We start from the raw sequence: 18030 nt of genomic DNA on the forward strand, positions 1-18030 counted from the left end.
AAGCCATTAAAAACCTTTTAAACCAGCCTGTTTCATTTTTAAATATTTTACGACGTGGCTGGTTTGAGTTTATACAAATGCAGATCGAACTAAAACGTACAAAAAGATTTTACGAATTTACGCTATGCGAATTAGCCACTTAATAGAAAACTAGTTACGAATTGTTGTGAGTTTCTGTTTCTTAGCATCTGAATGCTAGCCGTGCTTTCTTCTCAACTATTTGACCTACAACAACAAATGTTTGTATCCTTTACACAAACATGTTTGCTTGAAACATTATTCGAGAGATGAAGTGGCGGAGCCGTTGTTTGTGTACGTTTTTTTAGACCGTATTTGATGACAGATAATCGTAAAGTGAATCTAGTGGAAATGTTTCATCCGCCTGAAACTATTTGAGTTTCGGTCCTTGTGAATTCCTCGGTGATGGAGCTTTTACCGTCCACTTCCACACACAATAAAACCCAGACAATATTCACGCCCGCCTCCCGCTTTCGGCATGCATCGCAATCTTCGAGCCAAACAAAGCCAAAATCATTGAAAGGGCCCCGGTGATTCCTTTACAGTCGGTGAAAATCCCGCAGAAGATAGACACGGGTTCTTTAGAGGCTTAACCGCGACACCTGGTCTTCATATTCCACTTCTTTTTCATCCCCGCTCACCGTTGATGGGCCGACAGCTCCATTGTGCCCCTCGAGAACGAATCGATTTGCATGCAGATGATTCAGTCTTGTTTTTCCTCTTTTGTCCCTGGAGGTGAGAGGTTGGTAATGATGAGAAACAGGCGGTGACCAGACGTTTAGAGATTACCTGGGAAAATGAGCGTGTTACATGAATAGGCATATTTGACTTCACATCACCCCATCAAAAACTTTTGTTTGTCTTTCGTCTGGATTTTTGGTTATTTTATTTTCCAAACAGCATTTTATCAGAGCTCGTTTTGACGACACGTTGCAGTTTAAATCCCTGGAGCCACTGTTTATTTTGTATTAAATGAGAGGAGATTTAGATGGCGTGTTTGTGTTTATCTCGACTTATCTCTTGATAAGTTTTGTTTTGTGACGTTTCATTCCTGCACTTTCACTCCATGTTTTAAACAACCACCCAACTTTACATACTTCCCCGCAGTTATTATAGTTTTGTTTTTAGTTTTATTAATATTTTAAAATTAACATGAAAAACTGAATATGTAAAAATAGTTTCTTTTTTAGCCATTCTGTTATGTGCTTTTGACCTTTTATTGTTTATTTATTTGTATTTATTTATTTATTATGTTATGTTTGTTATGTTGCAATTTTATTTTTAATTTAGTTAATTTTTTTATTTGTTTAGTTAATAATTTTAGCTTCAGACGTATTTTAGTTTACTGTTGACGCAGCATTTCTCATTTTCATCTTTCATTTCAAGTGTTAAAAATAATATATAGGTCGATACTTAATTTGGTCTTACTTAACAAAAAAGTTTTTATATTTAAAATAAAATGTTTTAGTTTAAGTAAACTATAATAATCTTGCTACCACAAAACTAACAATTTGTGCATTTATATATGGCCAGTGAACATTATACAAAAATAATGTTGTCTTCGTCGGTCCTTGCTCTTATCTTAAGGACAGCTGCTTGCTCTGTGTGTGTGTGGCCTCTTTTTCTTTTCCTCACGTGTTTTTCATCTCATTGCGTTTTCCTCAGTTGCCCGTCCGAGTTTAAAAGCCCGAGGTGCGACGAGAGAGCGAACCCTTGCGATCACTACTGTCAGAACCAGGGCGTTTGTTCCCTCATCGCCTATAACAAACCCCGTTGCAAGTAGGTCTTCCCAGTCTATTCAGTTTTCAGAACATTCCCATAATTCCATCCGCCACCACCAGCATGTCTCCGGCACGGCCGCAAACGCTGCCAAACGGCAACTAAACGCCACGTTGTGTCTCTATGGACACGTTTGGCATGAGTGGGATTTCATACGTTTTAAAATTTACAGACTGACACATGTAGAGGACAAACTTCACATTGATTTATTTTTAATTTTTTTATTATTGTTTTAATTGTAACTTTTTTGCTGCATTTAGAACTTATTGTTTTGTGTTATAAATACACTATTTTTTATTATTTATTCATTAATTTCTCTACATTATTTTTAAGCTTTAATTTACTTAACTTTTTCAAATATAACATTATTATTTTGTTATTGATTTTTTTAACCTACATATTTATGTAAAAACTACAACATTGTAAATAAAAGCGAAACAATAATGACATTACATTTTTTAAAGTTTTATAAATGTTGCGTTGACTACATTTATTAAACCCCAACTTTTCAACCTTTTTAAAGATATTTTAAGGAAAAATACATTGATTTGTAATTATTTTTAATTTATGAGAAATACAACTTTATCATTAGCTATAAATCAACATTTAGTTTGTTAGTGATCAATCAGTTTGGGCAAATTTTTCAATTAGTTCTATACAGATTTATATTTTATTCTGTATGTAGTTTTTTTTATACATTTCAATAAATTCAACTTATTTTGAACGTCATTAAATGTTTATCACTATATAAAAATCCTGGTACAATCTCATATAAGAACAATAAATCACCATTCTTTGAAAGTTATTCGACTCATTTCGCTAAATATTTGTTGACAAAAATAGACATGCAGGTCCTGCTTCATACCATGTTTTTGGAAAGTGTCCCAGATGTTTACGTTCATTTAGTTCATTTTATCTTCCTACCCCAGTGTTTTTTTGCTGGATGTTTCCGGTCACCTTCCTCAGACAGCTGTGCGTTCACGTGCACCCCTCAGCAGGAAATAGAATCCCTGTCCACAGGAAATTGGATTAAACATTGTTTCATTCACACCAGCATCTTTCATAATCACTTAATCTCTCATGTCCAGAGATCACTGCTGTGGATGCATGCCGCTTGAACTCGGGATGAGAAACACACACACTGCATGTGTTTACAGTGAGAATAATCCTGTAACTCGCCCTTTGGTGTATTGTGCGTTTATCATTAATAATTTGATGGTCCATGCTTGAGGGTCAGTGTTGCCATGCTTTTCACAACCTAAATCAACATCGACATTTTTAAAAATAAATATAATAAACTAAAATGTAAATAATGAGTCAAAAACATAATCAAACCATGATATACTGTGATACCCTGATGCTTTTAGAAAATAATTCTCTTGTTTTTTTTTAAAGGTTTTTTTAACCAGCAACAAAAAAAATGTTCTAAGAACGTTTTGCCAACGTTCATTTTAAGTTATGAAAAATGTCATTTCTCATAACAATGTATGAATAATGACTGATAACTTTGAGACAACTTTTAGAGAACATTAGCCAAAATTAGCCAACGTCAGTTCTAAAAACATTTCCTGTTTCTGGTAGCAACAAAGACAGATTTGTAGTTGTTTTTTCATCTTTTCGCAGGTGCTCAGCAAACTGGTCTGGTACACAGTGCGAGAGACCGGCCACCAAAACCAGTCGCTCAGAAAACTTCAATGGAAGTGAGTGTCTTATTCAACATAGTTCAAAAGGGGGCAGAAAAAATTGGGGGGGGCCTGAAAAGGGGGACCTTGAAAAATATCTTAAATATACTGCATATCTTTCAGAGAGTAGTTCATATTTGATAAGCTAGAACATATTTAAAATTGTTAAATGTTGGTGCCGCATCGAGATGGAGACCCTGCAACTGGCCGAATGAATATTAACTCTGTATTGGAGATAGATGAAAATGAACAGATAACAATCATCACATCAGCTAATTTAATACAAAACAACAGTTAAAAGCATTAAAGTAACATTATTTCAATACTTTTATGGTTTATAACCATCTTCAGCCTACTTATTGTGTGTACTTTAAACAGCTGAAGATGGTTATAAACCTAATACAGTAGCACGGGGAGCTATAGTCTTCTACAATTTACACGTCTACAATTAGGCCTGAGTTTTATGCTTGTAGGTGGTTTAAGGTCTACGTTATCGGTCAGAAGAGATCACACACAGCTTTATTCTGCCCTTTTGTCTGATTATCTTCACCTATAGTGACGTCCGCTGTCTGTTTTCAGACAGTTAGGTCATTTCATTTGTGTGGGGCGAGGGCTGACATTTCAGGACGTACCTTCCGTGCCATTTCAGCGGCAGATGTCTATATGTGTTAGTTAAGAGAGGTTAGCATCGTCGTAAAACAGCTCGCGAGGGTGTCTGCAGTCTTTTAGGGTTAGCAGTGGTGGAATGGAGAAATCATATTTAATGTTATTACCCAAATGTACGCAATAGTACATCCATATTTTGCATGTTGAAAAACGAATCTTAACTTAATTTCATAAATAACACTAGAGAGGTACTTATTGGTCATTTTTGTTAATTAAATACACATGTACACAAACATGTTTTGTCAGAATATGTTTATGTCTTATGTTTTGTTATTTGCAGGAAGTATCGCCATCGTAGTGCCCCTGGTTCTTCTGGTATTCATCATCACCGCTGTTACGCTGGGGCTCCTTATTTGCAAAAGACGTCAACGGTAAACAAACAAATCATTTGTGTGAGATAGGATTAGATGTTTAATCACAGAATTGCAAATGTGATTTGTTGACGCAGCCCTGGAGAGTCTCTCAAACCAGTTTTAGCATTCAGTTGATGTGCTGTAGCTTCTGTGATTTCCACTTAAAACATACAGTACGTGAAGTATTAGCCTGATCCCACGGGAATTCTATTTTACCATGTGGCTATTTCGTATGAATCTATGTGCGATTATTAGGAAAAAAGCAACACTTCCCTCCTCTAACCCCACCCCTAAACATAACAGACCACACGAAAACGTCCGAAAATAATCCGAATATGAACTAGCCGCCTCGTAACATAGGTACTAATTGTTGTGAGGTTGCGTTTGATATATACAATATCTCTGCACAGAGGCAAACGGGTGCAGAGGCAACCCATGGCGAACGGCGGCCTGAACGTGGAGATCGGGAACCCGTCGTATAACATGTACGAAGTCGACCACGACAATCACGTAGACGTGGGAAGCTTTCTTCACCCCAGCTTTACCCTCGACCCTCATAAGGTAGGAAAACATTGGGAATTGTACGTCCGTGACATCACTTCCTGTGCTTGACTGATCAAATCAGTGATATGATGGTATGGGTGTAATTTGAATTGCATTAAAAAAATTAAGAGTCGTAAAAGTTCAGGGCGACTAAATGACACGTGATTGTGTTTTTAAAAAATAATTTTGCGCTAAAACCAAACAATTTTCTCAGGTGATATACAGTTGTTTCTTATCGCCCTTAAAGTGTGATTGTTTTTTGGCTCATTTCTACAAAACAATTTCTTTTACTCACTTTAATTTAGACAAAATCCCAACAGGACATTTTGTCTTTATAGCATTTCAACATTTATGCGGAGATATCTTTGCCGCAAGAATATTGAGGGTGTCAAAAGTCATAACAGAGCAGCAGTTTTAGTTTTATATTTTTCATTACAGTAATATTATCACTGCTTTCTCTAACAAAACTTTTTCTGCCCTTTTATATTTCATTTGGGTAGCACCCAGAATCCCCCAACAACATTTAGTTTAATTTACTATTTTAATTTGTTCGTATTATAGTGCTGGCATTCAAAGATTTTAGTGCTTACAATACATTGGACATTATTTGGAGCTTAGTTTAATATCATTTTTCTTTTGCTTTTTTCAGGGCTGGTGTGTGAGATCCAGCGATCCTCGCAATTTACCCGCACACCCTTTGTCTGCACAAACTCTACCTATCCAGAACGTTCCAAAGGAGCTCATTCCAGGACAGGTGAACTCTCAGACGTTCTCACACCCTTAAACATAGAGGTTTGCATGAATGCATGATCTTCTCAACCACACAACAGAACTGTGTGAAAACCAGACCGAAATTTAATTGTAATATGTGCCGCATTTATTATAAATGCAAACTTTTTAGTTTGCATACGCCTGGAGGAAAAATTCAGACTGTGAAGGTGTTGGACAGTGGCATGAATGCATATAGAATACTTAAAAAATACATTTTTTTTGGTTAAAAATTGATTCTAATGTTTCCCTGTATAGCAGTTGATCTAGTACCCTCATGCTAGGTAAATGTAATAAAACATTTTGCTTTTCCAGGCAATGAACTATTCAAACCCAATATACACAAAGATGTACCATGACGGACAGCACTGTCGAAAGCCGGTCATCAACCTCGACACAAGACGTGACGTTCTCCCAAAGAGACTGGAAACGACGATTCGAGAAACGGCGGCGTAACCCAGCTTTTCCAAGACTTGCTTCTTTTTTATACAAACTGTATAAAATATCTAAAAACACAAAGATGAACTTTTTCCGTCAGGTTAACTCATCCGTTTTGGGTCTTGTCTCACTTTTCTGTTCCATTATTAGTATCGTCAAAACGACGTATTTTTACGTACGTTGTTTTGTTCGGTCGCTCCCTGTGCAGTGTGGGCTGCTGAAACGTCTTTTTATTTTAAACATTTTTGGTTGCTTTGTGACTTTGTAAATGCACTACACCGAAACAAAAAATGAAACGGACTTTCACAGCTGCTCAATCTCGAAAGGCTTTATATACATTTAAAGACATGTAAAGAGAATTTTATATAGGTTTATTTACGTACACGGTATGTATATGTTTTCCTGTTGGTGGTACGATCGCCAATGCCTAGATATTCCCAAGTTGCCTCTTAATATTTAACAGTACGAGAAGATACAGACACATATTTAAACGCATCGTATGCTCACGTCACAGATTTTATTTTTATATTTCTCATCGATTCCGTGTTTCTCATATTGTTATGTTTACGTAGATCAATGTTATTTTTCGGATGCTTTAAATATGCAGTCGAAAGCGAAACCAACTCAAAGTTGTTGCAGATAAATACCTTTTAGCACTACAGGGGCTATAAAATAAAGACTTTCACTTCGTGTTATGACATGATGTTGGGGCAACACACACACAATCTCTGTGCAAATGTACAAACTAGAGCGGAGAAAGTTTTATAATTTTATAGTTGATTTGTACGTCCGGTTTGCTTGTATTTTCTGGAAATGTATTAAATGTTCAAAGTTTTATACGGAAAAAGTGTATACAGTATATTTGGTCCGTCTTCACTTTGGGTGGAAACTGAAGTGTTGTTGTTTTCTAAATGATGAATCCTGTAATAATTCATAAGCGTTATATTGCACTGAGCAATCACACGGTTGCTGCTGTTTTAAGGGAGTGTAGGAAACGTATCGTTGAAATACTCAAACACAGATATACCTAATGTGATTTTGGACCAAGGACTATGAAATAAAATGGATTTTCTTGCCATTTCTAATGCGTTGTAGTTATTACTTTAACATGCACGACGTTTTTATAAAAGCACCCATTTGCAAGTGTGAAGGAGTTAATTCAATTATGTGCACACAATTATGTCTAGCATCATCTTTCTTGTTTAACGGGTTTGTCGGAGACATTATATAACATCACAAACCATTTCCATATACTGTAGATCACAAGATAATACCTGTCCAAAGCCCTTTGTGGTGTCACGTTGTTCAACAGCCCGTCACAGGAAACGAGAGCAAATACTGTACAGGTAAGTCTAAAATGGTATAATAATCATTTCTTTTTTTGCTCTAAAAATCTGTTGTTTATGCATAAAAAAGTCATTCATTTCAATTACTCCAGCTGCTGATTTGAATAATCATGAAGAATACTGTATTTGACAGGAATCTGTCTTCATTTGAGCCACAAAGTTCACCTGCATCTTGTAAATCTGTCTGTTGCTTTGACCATTGAAATCATCCTTGAACCATGACGCAAAATTTGACGAAAGATTTGTTAATGCAGTTGAAGGCCAAGCTGTCCTCAACTGCAGTTTTCAGATCTTTTCCACTGAGCTGTTTGTTAATCGGACTGGAGGCTTTGATGGATGTGGAGTTTTCATGTCCATGCAGAATCGAGTGGAATCATGCTCTTTCTAATCTGGTCATAATCGCTCCTGCTTGCTTTGCCTTTGTTTTAATATTCTTATGGTTAAGGCCGTGTGGTTGTAAAGTCAAGTCTTGGAATTGTGATAGAGAGTGTCTGTGCGACGAAACTTCCCGAGAGAGTGTTAAAAGGTTCCTGCACTGTCTGATTCCACCTGTGGTGTGGTTCTTTCTTGTGCTATATGATGGCAACTATTACGCTTGCAGTCAAACAGACTGGAATGGAGTGTATGTTCATGATCAGGTGCTGGGAAAGAAATGGTGTAAACCCACCGATGTGAATGCAAGTAGAGAACTCCAACTACGAACTCAAACTTTAGTCAATTGGTCACAGGTAAATTATTATGAAGTAAAAAATACATTCATACAAATAAATGATTAAACTTAAACGTCATAACTCAAATAAATGATTTAGTTATATTACAAATGCATTTGTCTTTTCTTTTTCCAGTTTGCCAGTTATATTCTGCTCATTGTCTTCTGCGCTGTGACATTTGTTCTTGTGTGCGTCTATGACTGCCTGATAAATTTTAAATGCTGTAGAAATGAACAACAGGACAGTGCAGAGACAGTACAGAGACGCACTGCAGAGACGGAGATGGATCCAATGAGAAATGACATATAACCTCAAATCAATCGTGTTCAGTGTTCAGTGAACGACGTTTCACTTTTTCTGAATACAAATGCACAAAACAGTAGCATTTAATGTATCTTTTAACTGTAGATCTCTATATCAGCATGTCCTGCACTGGTGATGGCAATGTATGTAGTAAGCTGGAATATGGTCCACCTAAAAAATTTAAAAAAAAAACTGTAGCAAAAACATTTGACCGCATAGTCTATTACAATAATATTTAAAAGACAATGTCTAATCTGCATGCAAATGTATAATCTGAGGATAAAATAGTCACAAACATATTCCAGAAGCTTGTGTCAAATTGCCGCTGTTAGGCTTGACAAATAATATTACAGGGCGAGTTCATTTCATTTGACATAATGCTATTTGCTCTAACTCTAGTCTAATATGATCTTGTTTGTTTAACATGTTTGTTGGTGGCTTACTGACCACACAAAAACAAATTCTATTTTTAGAAGCATCACTGAACATTTCCATATACTGTAGATCACATGATAACGCGTGTCCAAAGCCTTTCATTGAACCCCTATTTCAATGATGGGCTACAGCTGTACAATGACAATAAAGATATATTCTATTCTTCTAGTGTGACCTTGTTTAATGAAATATGTTTTTGACCAACACGGAGTCTTCTTTTGGCACGTTCCATTTTACGTTCCTTTAACTTCTCAATTACTCATGACTGCTGTTTCTTTCATTTGTACCTTGAAAACATGACATTACACACATAATACGATTAATTGCAATGTGTTTTAATGTTCTTTACAACATTAACCATTGTTTTACTACAGTAACAATCGTACAACTTAAAGTAAGCGAACATCTCGATTTGCTCTCCATTTATTCTCCGGTCTTTAGGAACAAATTGCGATTTTTTTCTATGGTAGTGCTTTTTCTTTCTCTTGAAATGTTTGATATTAATTTACGTTTACATGTTAACCTGAAATGCACATTTTTGTCAACAAATAAAGATAATAGTAGATAAAAACACCACATTTCTGAAATTATTGATCAAATATTGTTTTAAGATTTGTGACATACCACAATATTTTTCGAACTTGTTTTATATCAATTTGTTCAATAAATGTGATCAAAACAGATTTAATATAATAGATGGCTAGTTATTTAAAATAACATTACAACTCCATAACCTTCTGCAACAAAGACAAGCTTATCTAAAATGTGTTGCCACTCCAACATGTGTCAAGTAGGCAGACCGCAATGTTAAAGATGTTCTCATGGCAACACATAACCCATTGTCACATGACCTAACCTAGATGTTCAGTAGATGGCATTATAATTAAAAATTAATATTTAAAAAGATTTACAGGTCATTACCGTTGTTTGTGACACCTGTATCCTAAAATGAAAATGGCATTGAAAAAGCACCTGTTTCACAGAGTTGTTCTTGAAGAGAGAGAACTTCCTGTGACTCGTGTAAAACTGCTCAGTCATTCCTCAAATGTTGTCGCAATTCCACAGCAGTGATAAATGAAACAACACAAAGAAACAGAAACATCAAGTAAGTCTAACATATGTTACAAATGAATTTGAATAATGAAACTTTTCCATTGCAGCCTTAACAGTTCAATACATCAAAAACATTTTAACTCTATTTATGCATTTCATTGATATAAATTCTCATGAATATCTTTTGTATTGAAGGGTATCTGACAACCATTAAAAAATCTTGAGGACACTAAGGAATCACCTTAAAGAATCTCAATGACCTCGGAAGATGTCTGCACTTCAAAATCTTCTAAAGAACTTGCACGCGTTCTTGACCGACTCTGCGGTCTTCAGCTCTTTTCCAGTGAGTCTTTTATTAATCGGACTGGAGAAGATGATGGAAGTGAATCTTTCATGCCCGTGCGGATCTGGACTGAATGAACCGCTGATCGTGTGCATCTTCATCGGACCTTTTATTTTCATGTTCGCATTAATGTTCGTCCTGTTTAGCCCCTTTAGACACGTCTGCTATCAGTGTTCTGCAAATAAAGGTTTCTGGGGTCGCTTAGCATCTTGTTTAAAATCCCTTGTTAATTTATGCATATGCTGTCAGTGTTCTGCAAAAGACAAAAGGGATGATTGGCAAAGTTGTTTTAGAGCTTTGGGACGTTGTGCGATTCCTCCTGTTATGTGGATCATCATCTTGTTGCTTGATGGGGATTATCTGGCTTGTTGCTGGACAACATGGGAGGGAAAGTATGTTTTTGATATAGAGATAGACAGAAAGTGGTGTGAACCCGTTGAACAGGCCTATGCAGGAAATGTGAGTGATCTACAACAGGAATATCGAGCATTTATCAGTGAATCTCAGGTAGATATTATATACTTACAGTATTGTCTTAAAAATGTGTCATTTGTTGATTTTCTTAATCTATTCTTGATGTTTTTGCAGGTGTATGGTTATATAGTGCTAGCTGTCTTTGGTCTTGTGATCATTGTCACAGTTGGTCTCTTTCAGTGCTGTAAAAGAACACCTCCAGAGGATCATGTTGGAGCACAGGGTGGGACACAAGACAGGGCAGAGAATTTGACAGAGGGTACGGCACATGATGCACAGGATAGGGCACAGGGTGACGCACAGGGAAGTGCAGAGAATCGGCCAAAAACTGAGCTGAAACCACTTCTCTCCTCCGCTGCTAAAGAAGCAGAGTCATCTGCATAAACTAACCTAAGACAGATAAAGTACCTGTTTTATGTTCTGTAGTTAAGTGAGATTCTTTATGAAATGTAAAGTCAAATACAAATCTGCACGTTTTTCTCCACTATAAAACTATAAAACAAAATGTCTTCAATTTCTTTTGCCTGTTTTTTTAAATGTGACTTTTGTGTTTCAGTTGTTAGAAACACATACAGTAGATTTAAACCCTTTCTGTCAAGATCCACTACACTGTAAAAACTAGTTTTTTGTACTAGTATTTTAAAAATGCACAAAAAATCTGTAAAAAAAAAAAAAGTACAATTCTGTAATATTACAGTTTTTACATTGTTAAAAATCTGCAAGAAATGAGAGTAAAGTTCTGTAAAACTAGTGTGAATCTTTCTTATGCTGTAGACCATTTTGTAAGACAGGTCCAGAAGCACTCGTTTTTTCATTTTACATAATTTCATAAAGTTGTCCGTTTAACTTTTTTAATAGGTTCTAAATGAGATCCTGCAGTATGTTTTTGATCACCGAAGGGCGTGGCTTTTGATAGCTATTTTTTTAATTACACATGGCTTGTTATTACTTATATTATTAATACATTGTTTTGCATAAAGTCATAGAGAACCATTCGTATTTGCAAGAATGCTATCTTTGCTCATGGTTAAAGATGCTTTAAATATGCAGTCGCACCCAAACCGAAAGTGAAAGCATCAAATGACTCGCTCAATATCTCCTTTGGGTATTACAAATACATTTCAGCGCTATTGGGGCCAGAGCCATTGAGAGAGAGAGTCGTGTCATCTCAGTTGACTCCAATGGAACAGTTTTACAACATTATATCAAATGCAAATGGTATAAAAATGTGTTATTCAAAAAGCATCTGCTTCCCTGAGACCACAAGGTTGATGTTTGAAGAGGCAGAACTTCCTGTGAGATGGTGTCAAACACTGCGCAGTGCACAATGTGATCTTCAAACATTGTTGCCGCAGCAGGAGTGAATTATATACTGTAAGGCAGCATATCACAACAGGAAGAAAGAAAAAACATTAAGTAAGTGTAACACGAGTTGATGTCCAATGTGTTATTTATTTCATGAAATTGGTAACATTTTAACCTTATTTGCTCAAATTAACACACTTGATCATTCAGTTTTTGTGAAATTGTTCATTAGAACTTTAACGATGATTAAACGGATATCTGTGAGAATTTACATTAATTTACATTTGAGTGGTTTTATAAGCTTATTTAACACAAAGTTGTTCAACACAAGTTGTTTAACACAAATGTTGAGTACACTAGTGTTACATTTAGCAGATGCTTGATCTAAAGCGACCTACAAAAATGATCAAGTATAAAATGCAATGTAGGATGCAATGCCAGTTAAACACACTGATCTTAAATATTGTCTAGTAAAGTGTTACCTGAAGTTTTCAAAAACGAAAGTGGTAATGTGTTTACTAATTTCACTGATATAAAAAGTAATTCATATATTTTGTATTGAAGGTTATCTCACCACTGAAATATTGTGTGGACGGGACTACAGACGTTTCAAAAGATGTCTTCGAAAACATTTGGAAAAAAAATAGCATCATTTCTGTCCAAACCTGCTGTTAATCGCTCTCTTCCAGTTTGTCTTTTGTCATTTGGACTGGAGGCGGCTTTAAAAGCAAACCTTTCATGCCCGTGCAAACATGAGCGTAGTGCATCGCTAATAGCATTCATCTTATTCGGACCTTTTTTTTTATTATTAACAGTAATGATTGCCCTGTTAAGATCCCGTTGGCAGAATAGTGCAGGACATACTGATGCTGCGGGCACTTCCACTATTTCAGGAGGAAAAGATGGGTGTAATGGGTGTAATGCGTGTAATGGGTGTAATGGGTGTAATGGGTGTACTTGTTGTGATGTGTTATATTGTTTGATTCCTCCTTTTATATGGGTCATCATCTTCTTTCTTAATGGCGATTATGTGGCTTGTGCCTCAACACAATGGGAAGGAAATTATGTTTTTGATGAAGAGATAAACATAAAATGGTGTCAACCCATTGCACTGACCAATGCAGGAAATACGAGTGATCTACGACGTTACTATCAGAAGAATATCTGGATATCTCAGGTAAATATTATATCGATTATTATATAAGAACCTGTTTTTAAAAAGTATGTACAATATGTAAGCAAATGATATATCCACAGTGAAGTCTGGAAAATGTTAAATCAACAAAATCTTTCTTTTGTTCTTCTTAATCTATTGTTGTTTGTTTTTTTACAGCTCACGGGTTATGTTTCGCTTGCTGTTTTCAGTATTGTCATCTCTGTGATTTTGATCGTGAAATGCTGCAAACATAAGCCCGGCTATAGCACCCCGGGCACAAGACAAACTTCAAATTGAAAATGATACTTCCTGTTGACGGAGAAAGCAGTTTTTGATAATTACATTTTACAAGCATCATGGATTGAGCATTTGAGCTGTATGTCCTGTAACTGTGAATAACTAAAAGTGATGTAATTTAGATTTATAACTTGAGATTATGCCAGTTGTGATTATTAAAGCAATTTAAAGACATCACCCAGAGTCTGATTATTTCAATGTAACAGGTTAGTGGAGCTCTATAGACTCTTAAAGGTATAGTTCACCCAAAAATGAAAATGTTGTCATCATTTACTCACCCTCCAGTTGTTACAAACCTGCATACATTTCTCTGAACACAAATGAGGATGTCTAATGAACATTTGTAACTAAGCCGTTTTGGGTCACCATTTACTCCTATGGTAGGACAAATGACTACTATGAGAGTCAATGGTGACCCAAAACGGTTGGGTAGAGAAACTCAAAAACCCCAATATGTTTCTGACCCGCTTAGGTGCCGTCTTCTTTTTAGCAGGATTCAAAAGAAAATAGTTTTAGTAACACTACCTCAAGACTGCATGAAGAGGTCTGAATGTCCCATATTCATTTTCCTTTATAAATTTGTATTAATATTGATATTAACATATAAACATATAAACATAATAATATAAACATTTAGAACTGTAATAATCCTATTTATTTATTTATTTATTCCTGAAACTATGATCTACTGCAGTTGCCATGTTTTCAAGTCACTGATTTGTCTATACATTCTGTACTTTTTAAATTGTTAAATAACAACACTGCGGACCCAGCACGACCAAGCCTCTGCAAATGATGCAGACTACCGCAGGACAACAAGCCACATTGTTTAATGAAAGATTTGAGATTTGACAGAATATGCAGATACGATGAATACATAAATCTAATTGCGATAGCAAAAGAAGATATTTTACTTAACCCTTGTTGATAGAGTTTAAACCTCAGAAAAATATCACTATACGTTTTTTATTATAAAAAGGAAAATAAACGTGTTATGGATGTGACAAAAAATGGACACGGTTTTTGGGAGACAGCAAACTTTGTAGGATTTCTTTGAATTAGAATGCACAAACCAAAAGCAATTATACCCAACAAATAGAGAAGGGATGCCTCTTTATATAACACAAAATAGTTACTTTATTTTATTTATTTATTTTAGTCCTTTCATGAGGAATATGCACCATTATGGATGTGACAATCCTGAAAATGACACTAACCGGACTATAGAAAATCCTGCACTAAAAATAAAACGCATGCTTTATACACTTGAAGAGAGACCTCACATGGGTATTTGAACCACGAAACGTTGACATGTGCTATTACTATAATTGTAGTATTCTTGTAGGAAATTGATCAATTGTAGTAAACACTGTAGTATATTTACTAAAGTAAGGTTAAATAACATAGTAAATAGTACGTCCAACAGTGTGTAACAATAACAATTTTGTCAGGTACCTGCCTATTTATGTGATGACCTGCACTTGTGTTTTTTTCAATGATGATAACAGACATTTTATACTTGTGCTACATCTGTTTTGACCTGTGTTACAAAACGTCTTGGTTACGGATGTAACCTCAGTTCCCTGATGGAGGGAACGAGACGTTGTGTCGAGCCGACAGATGGGGTTCGCTCTTGAGAACCTATCAACTTCTGACTAGTTTAGAAAAGGCCAATGAAATTGGCGAATGAAATTTGCATGCCAGACTCCGCCCTCGGATATCCGGGATAAAAGGGAGACATCGTGCTGCATTCATTCACCTTTTGGTCTGAGGAACCTGAGCATCCCTCGACCGCTGTGGCGGGTGGCCAGCGTTGCGGCAAGAAGGACACAACATCTCGTTCCCTCCATCAGGGAACTGAGATTACATCCGTAACCAAGACGTTCCCTTTCTGTCGGTCTCTCGACGTTGTGTCGAGCCGACAGATGGGGTTCCTATGGAAAACGCCACAGCGCTGTGCCGCGTCACAATCTCTAGCGGAGCGACGCTGACTGGCCTGGGCGAGTCAGACGTGAGTGCTAGTACGAAATTGTAACCGTCCAGTGGAGAGGTAGGGGGTCCCAGAGCTTTTGAAGAAAAGGTGGGAAGCCCCTGCCACCGGCCGTCACGGCACCGTAAGGGCCACTGGGTAAGCATTATTCCCCCTGGGGGAAAAATGCTACAGAGAGCACTATCCTACCATAGGAAGGAATTAGTGCAGACACCACAATGGTCTCACCATCAGGGGAGAACTCATTGGAAAACGTGCGGACTGAAGGAGTTAACCGCAAGGTGGAGGTCCACCTAGGGAGGTCATGGGTTGCCGAGGTGGGAACCATTCATGAGGATACATCAGACGGAACCGCCCACGGGGGGGGGGGGTTACCACGTCTGGAGCACTAGATCCGGTTAGAGCTATGTGGTAGATAACTCAACTGTTACCCAGCCTAAGGGGGCAGGGCTGCTCTACCCAGCCTGCCCCCAGGAGGTGCTTAGTGATGGATGGAATGCCTGTTCTTTACCCAGTGGGGAAAGAAGGGAGGCGTAAATAGCCGCTGATCCCCCTAGAGGAAGGGGGAAGGGCTTTCGCAGGCGTACGCCCTACCGGCTGCCGGTCCTACATGTTGCCAGGCTGACACCGGTTCCACGCGTAGGTTGTAGAACCTCGCGAAGGTGATGGGCGTAGCCCTACTCGCAGCTCTGCAGATGTCACTTTATTTCCTCTGCCTGTCCTGCTTGCTGCTTCGCTACTTTCTCCATGACGCTACATGTCATCTGACCTTTGAAATTGCGATTAGTATCTCGGTTCTGTGCATCGAGGAGGACTGGGTTGCCGCCTACAGTTTTGCTGCTGGATTGGACCGGCAGCTTCGTGCTATAAACTCGTTTGAGCCTGTGTGCCGTCATATGGCGCCTGGTTGTTTTTTGCTAACTGTTTTTAACTACATTTGCAGTGCCTAACATCCGCTATATCAGCTGGACTGTGGGTCAGGACCTGTGGCGTGGTGTCTTTACCACCTATTGTAACTGTGTGGGTAACCAATTCCAACCAGAGTCTTAAGTGGCGTGCAATCGATGATCAGCCACCTAGCGGTCACCAAGCTCTCTGATGTTTTGTCTCTCTTCTTTGTTTTATTTTTGTTTCGAGTTGTTTTGTTTCATTTATATATGTATTTATGCTTAAATTGAGTCTGTGTGATATTTAGACATATTCTATTTCTTTTCTTTGTCATTGATTTTTCTATTTTTTGTTTCGCTTTATAATTTGTTTTGTTTTCTTTTGTGTGTCTTCATACAATATTCCTGTTCTCCAGCTTGTCGACCAATTGGTTATTACGGTGGCTGGATGTGGCCCCGTGATCAGCTTGGCAGAACTGACTATTGGCTGAACCTGTGTGATGTGTGTCTGTTTACTGGATTTTAAAACAATTCCATCAAGTTTTTCTTTTGTTTTCCTCCAGAATTGGGGCAGCCTGCTGCAGTGGATCAGTGTGTCCCGTTGTTGTTGTGGTGGTGGGTCTTTTGCCTGAATTCAGTGTTCACAGTGAGGTGTGGCGTGTTGTGGTGTGAGTGTCCACATGTGATCGCTAGGTTTCCTGGACTAGTGTGGTCAACGCCAATTCTGGATTGGTAAACTGTGTGCGTGAGAGTGATTGGATTTCTTGAAGTAGTGTGGTATTATTTTTATTGCCTTAATAAAGATTGTTGTTGAATTTTACACCACCTTGTCTGGTATCTGACTCAGCCTTAATGAACCTGTGAGCCTGGTGTATTTTTTTGGCAAAGGGCAATCCCCCGTAGTAAGCCCCCGGGGTGGCGTAGTTTGTAATCTAGGGTGGTTCCCTAGGTACAGTTGTATTCTCTGTTTACTTTTACTGCCACACAGGCACTGAGTCTGCCATTTTAAGGGCTGTCTCATTCGCAAAATCCTCCAGTACACTGATTACTTTCGTTCCCTAAAAAATCCCACAATGCAACGCAAAAGTCATGTAGCATCGATGCTCATTATATTCCCTTATCGGAAATCAAGTGACATTTTTAAAATCCGTTTAACCAAAATTGCATGAGCCAACTTAATAAACTTAATGAAACATGACAGAACTTTTGAAAAGACATTTTTTTCAGAACACACATTGCTAGACAATCTACTTAACAGTTGATTTTAATATTAGACCAAATTTGTGCATGGATATGTAACAAAATAAAGTATTTCAATCATTATTTAAAAAAATTAAGCCAGAGAGTTATCGGTTTTGCTTGTTGTTGATAATTACCAGCTGTGAAGTATCACAATTGAAGTATTTTTTTCTCCATTTATTCATCATTGAGTTTGGGTTCCTTGCCACCTGGCCATGTTGGCCTGCTCACCGGGAGACTGTCAG

The 18030-nt window shown here is 37.3% G+C and overlaps 3 protein-coding genes across 3 annotated transcripts in view; all 3 read left to right on the forward strand.

Annotated features, from left to right (window-relative positions):
- The window catches only part of lrp1ba (low density lipoprotein receptor-related protein 1Ba), a 185657-nt gene extending 178337 nt beyond the window's left edge, over positions 1-7320 (forward strand). The window contains 6 exon segments of the mRNA XM_057325867.1: positions 1684-1797; positions 3421-3497; positions 4426-4516; positions 4909-5059; positions 5691-5795; positions 6125-7320. Coding sequence (XP_057181850.1) covers positions 1684-1797; positions 3421-3497; positions 4426-4516; positions 4909-5059; positions 5691-5795; positions 6125-6265 — 679 coding nt within the window. The 3' untranslated portion in view covers positions 6266-7320.
- Positions 7321-7564: 244 nt separating this feature from the next.
- Positions 7565-8765, forward strand: LOC130548841 (uncharacterized). The gene is made up of 2 exons (XM_057325871.1): positions 7565-8321; positions 8439-8765. Exons 1-2 carry the CDS (start codon positions 7812-7814, stop codon positions 8610-8612), a joined length of 684 nt encoding a protein of 227 aa, XP_057181854.1. The 5' UTR covers positions 7565-7811; the 3' UTR covers positions 8613-8765.
- A 1584-nt stretch (positions 8766-10349) lies between these two features.
- LOC130548839 (uncharacterized) lies at positions 10350-11432 on the forward strand. The gene is made up of 2 exons (XM_057325870.1): positions 10350-10944; positions 11026-11432. The coding sequence occupies exons 1-2, from the start codon at positions 10363-10365 to the stop codon at positions 11293-11295; spliced, it is 852 nt and encodes a 283-aa protein (XP_057181853.1). The 5' UTR covers positions 10350-10362; the 3' UTR covers positions 11296-11432.
- The last annotated feature ends 6598 nt before the right edge of the window (positions 11433-18030 follow it).

Source organism: Triplophysa rosa, linkage group LG25 (genome assembly GCF_024868665.1).
Source record: "Triplophysa rosa linkage group LG25, Trosa_1v2, whole genome shotgun sequence".
Lineage (NCBI taxonomy): Eukaryota > Metazoa > Chordata > Actinopteri > Cypriniformes > Nemacheilidae > Triplophysa > Triplophysa rosa.

Excerpts from the sequence above, each read along its gene's own strand:
- LOC130548841 (XM_057325871.1), top strand. The coding sequence starts at position 7,812 with ATGACGCAAAATTTGACGAAAGATTTGTTAATGCAGTTGAAGGCCAAG. Across the intron at positions 8,322-8,438 it reads CTTTAGTCAATTGGTCACAG|TTTGCCAGTTATATTCTGCT; the intron begins GTAAATTATTAT and ends TTCTTTTTCCAG.
- LOC130548839 (XM_057325870.1), top strand. The coding sequence starts at position 10,363 with ATGTCTGCACTTCAAAATCTTCTAAAGAACTTGCACGCGTTCTTGACC. Across the intron at positions 10,945-11,025 it reads CATTTATCAGTGAATCTCAG|GTGTATGGTTATATAGTGCT; the intron begins GTAGATATTATA and ends ATGTTTTTGCAG.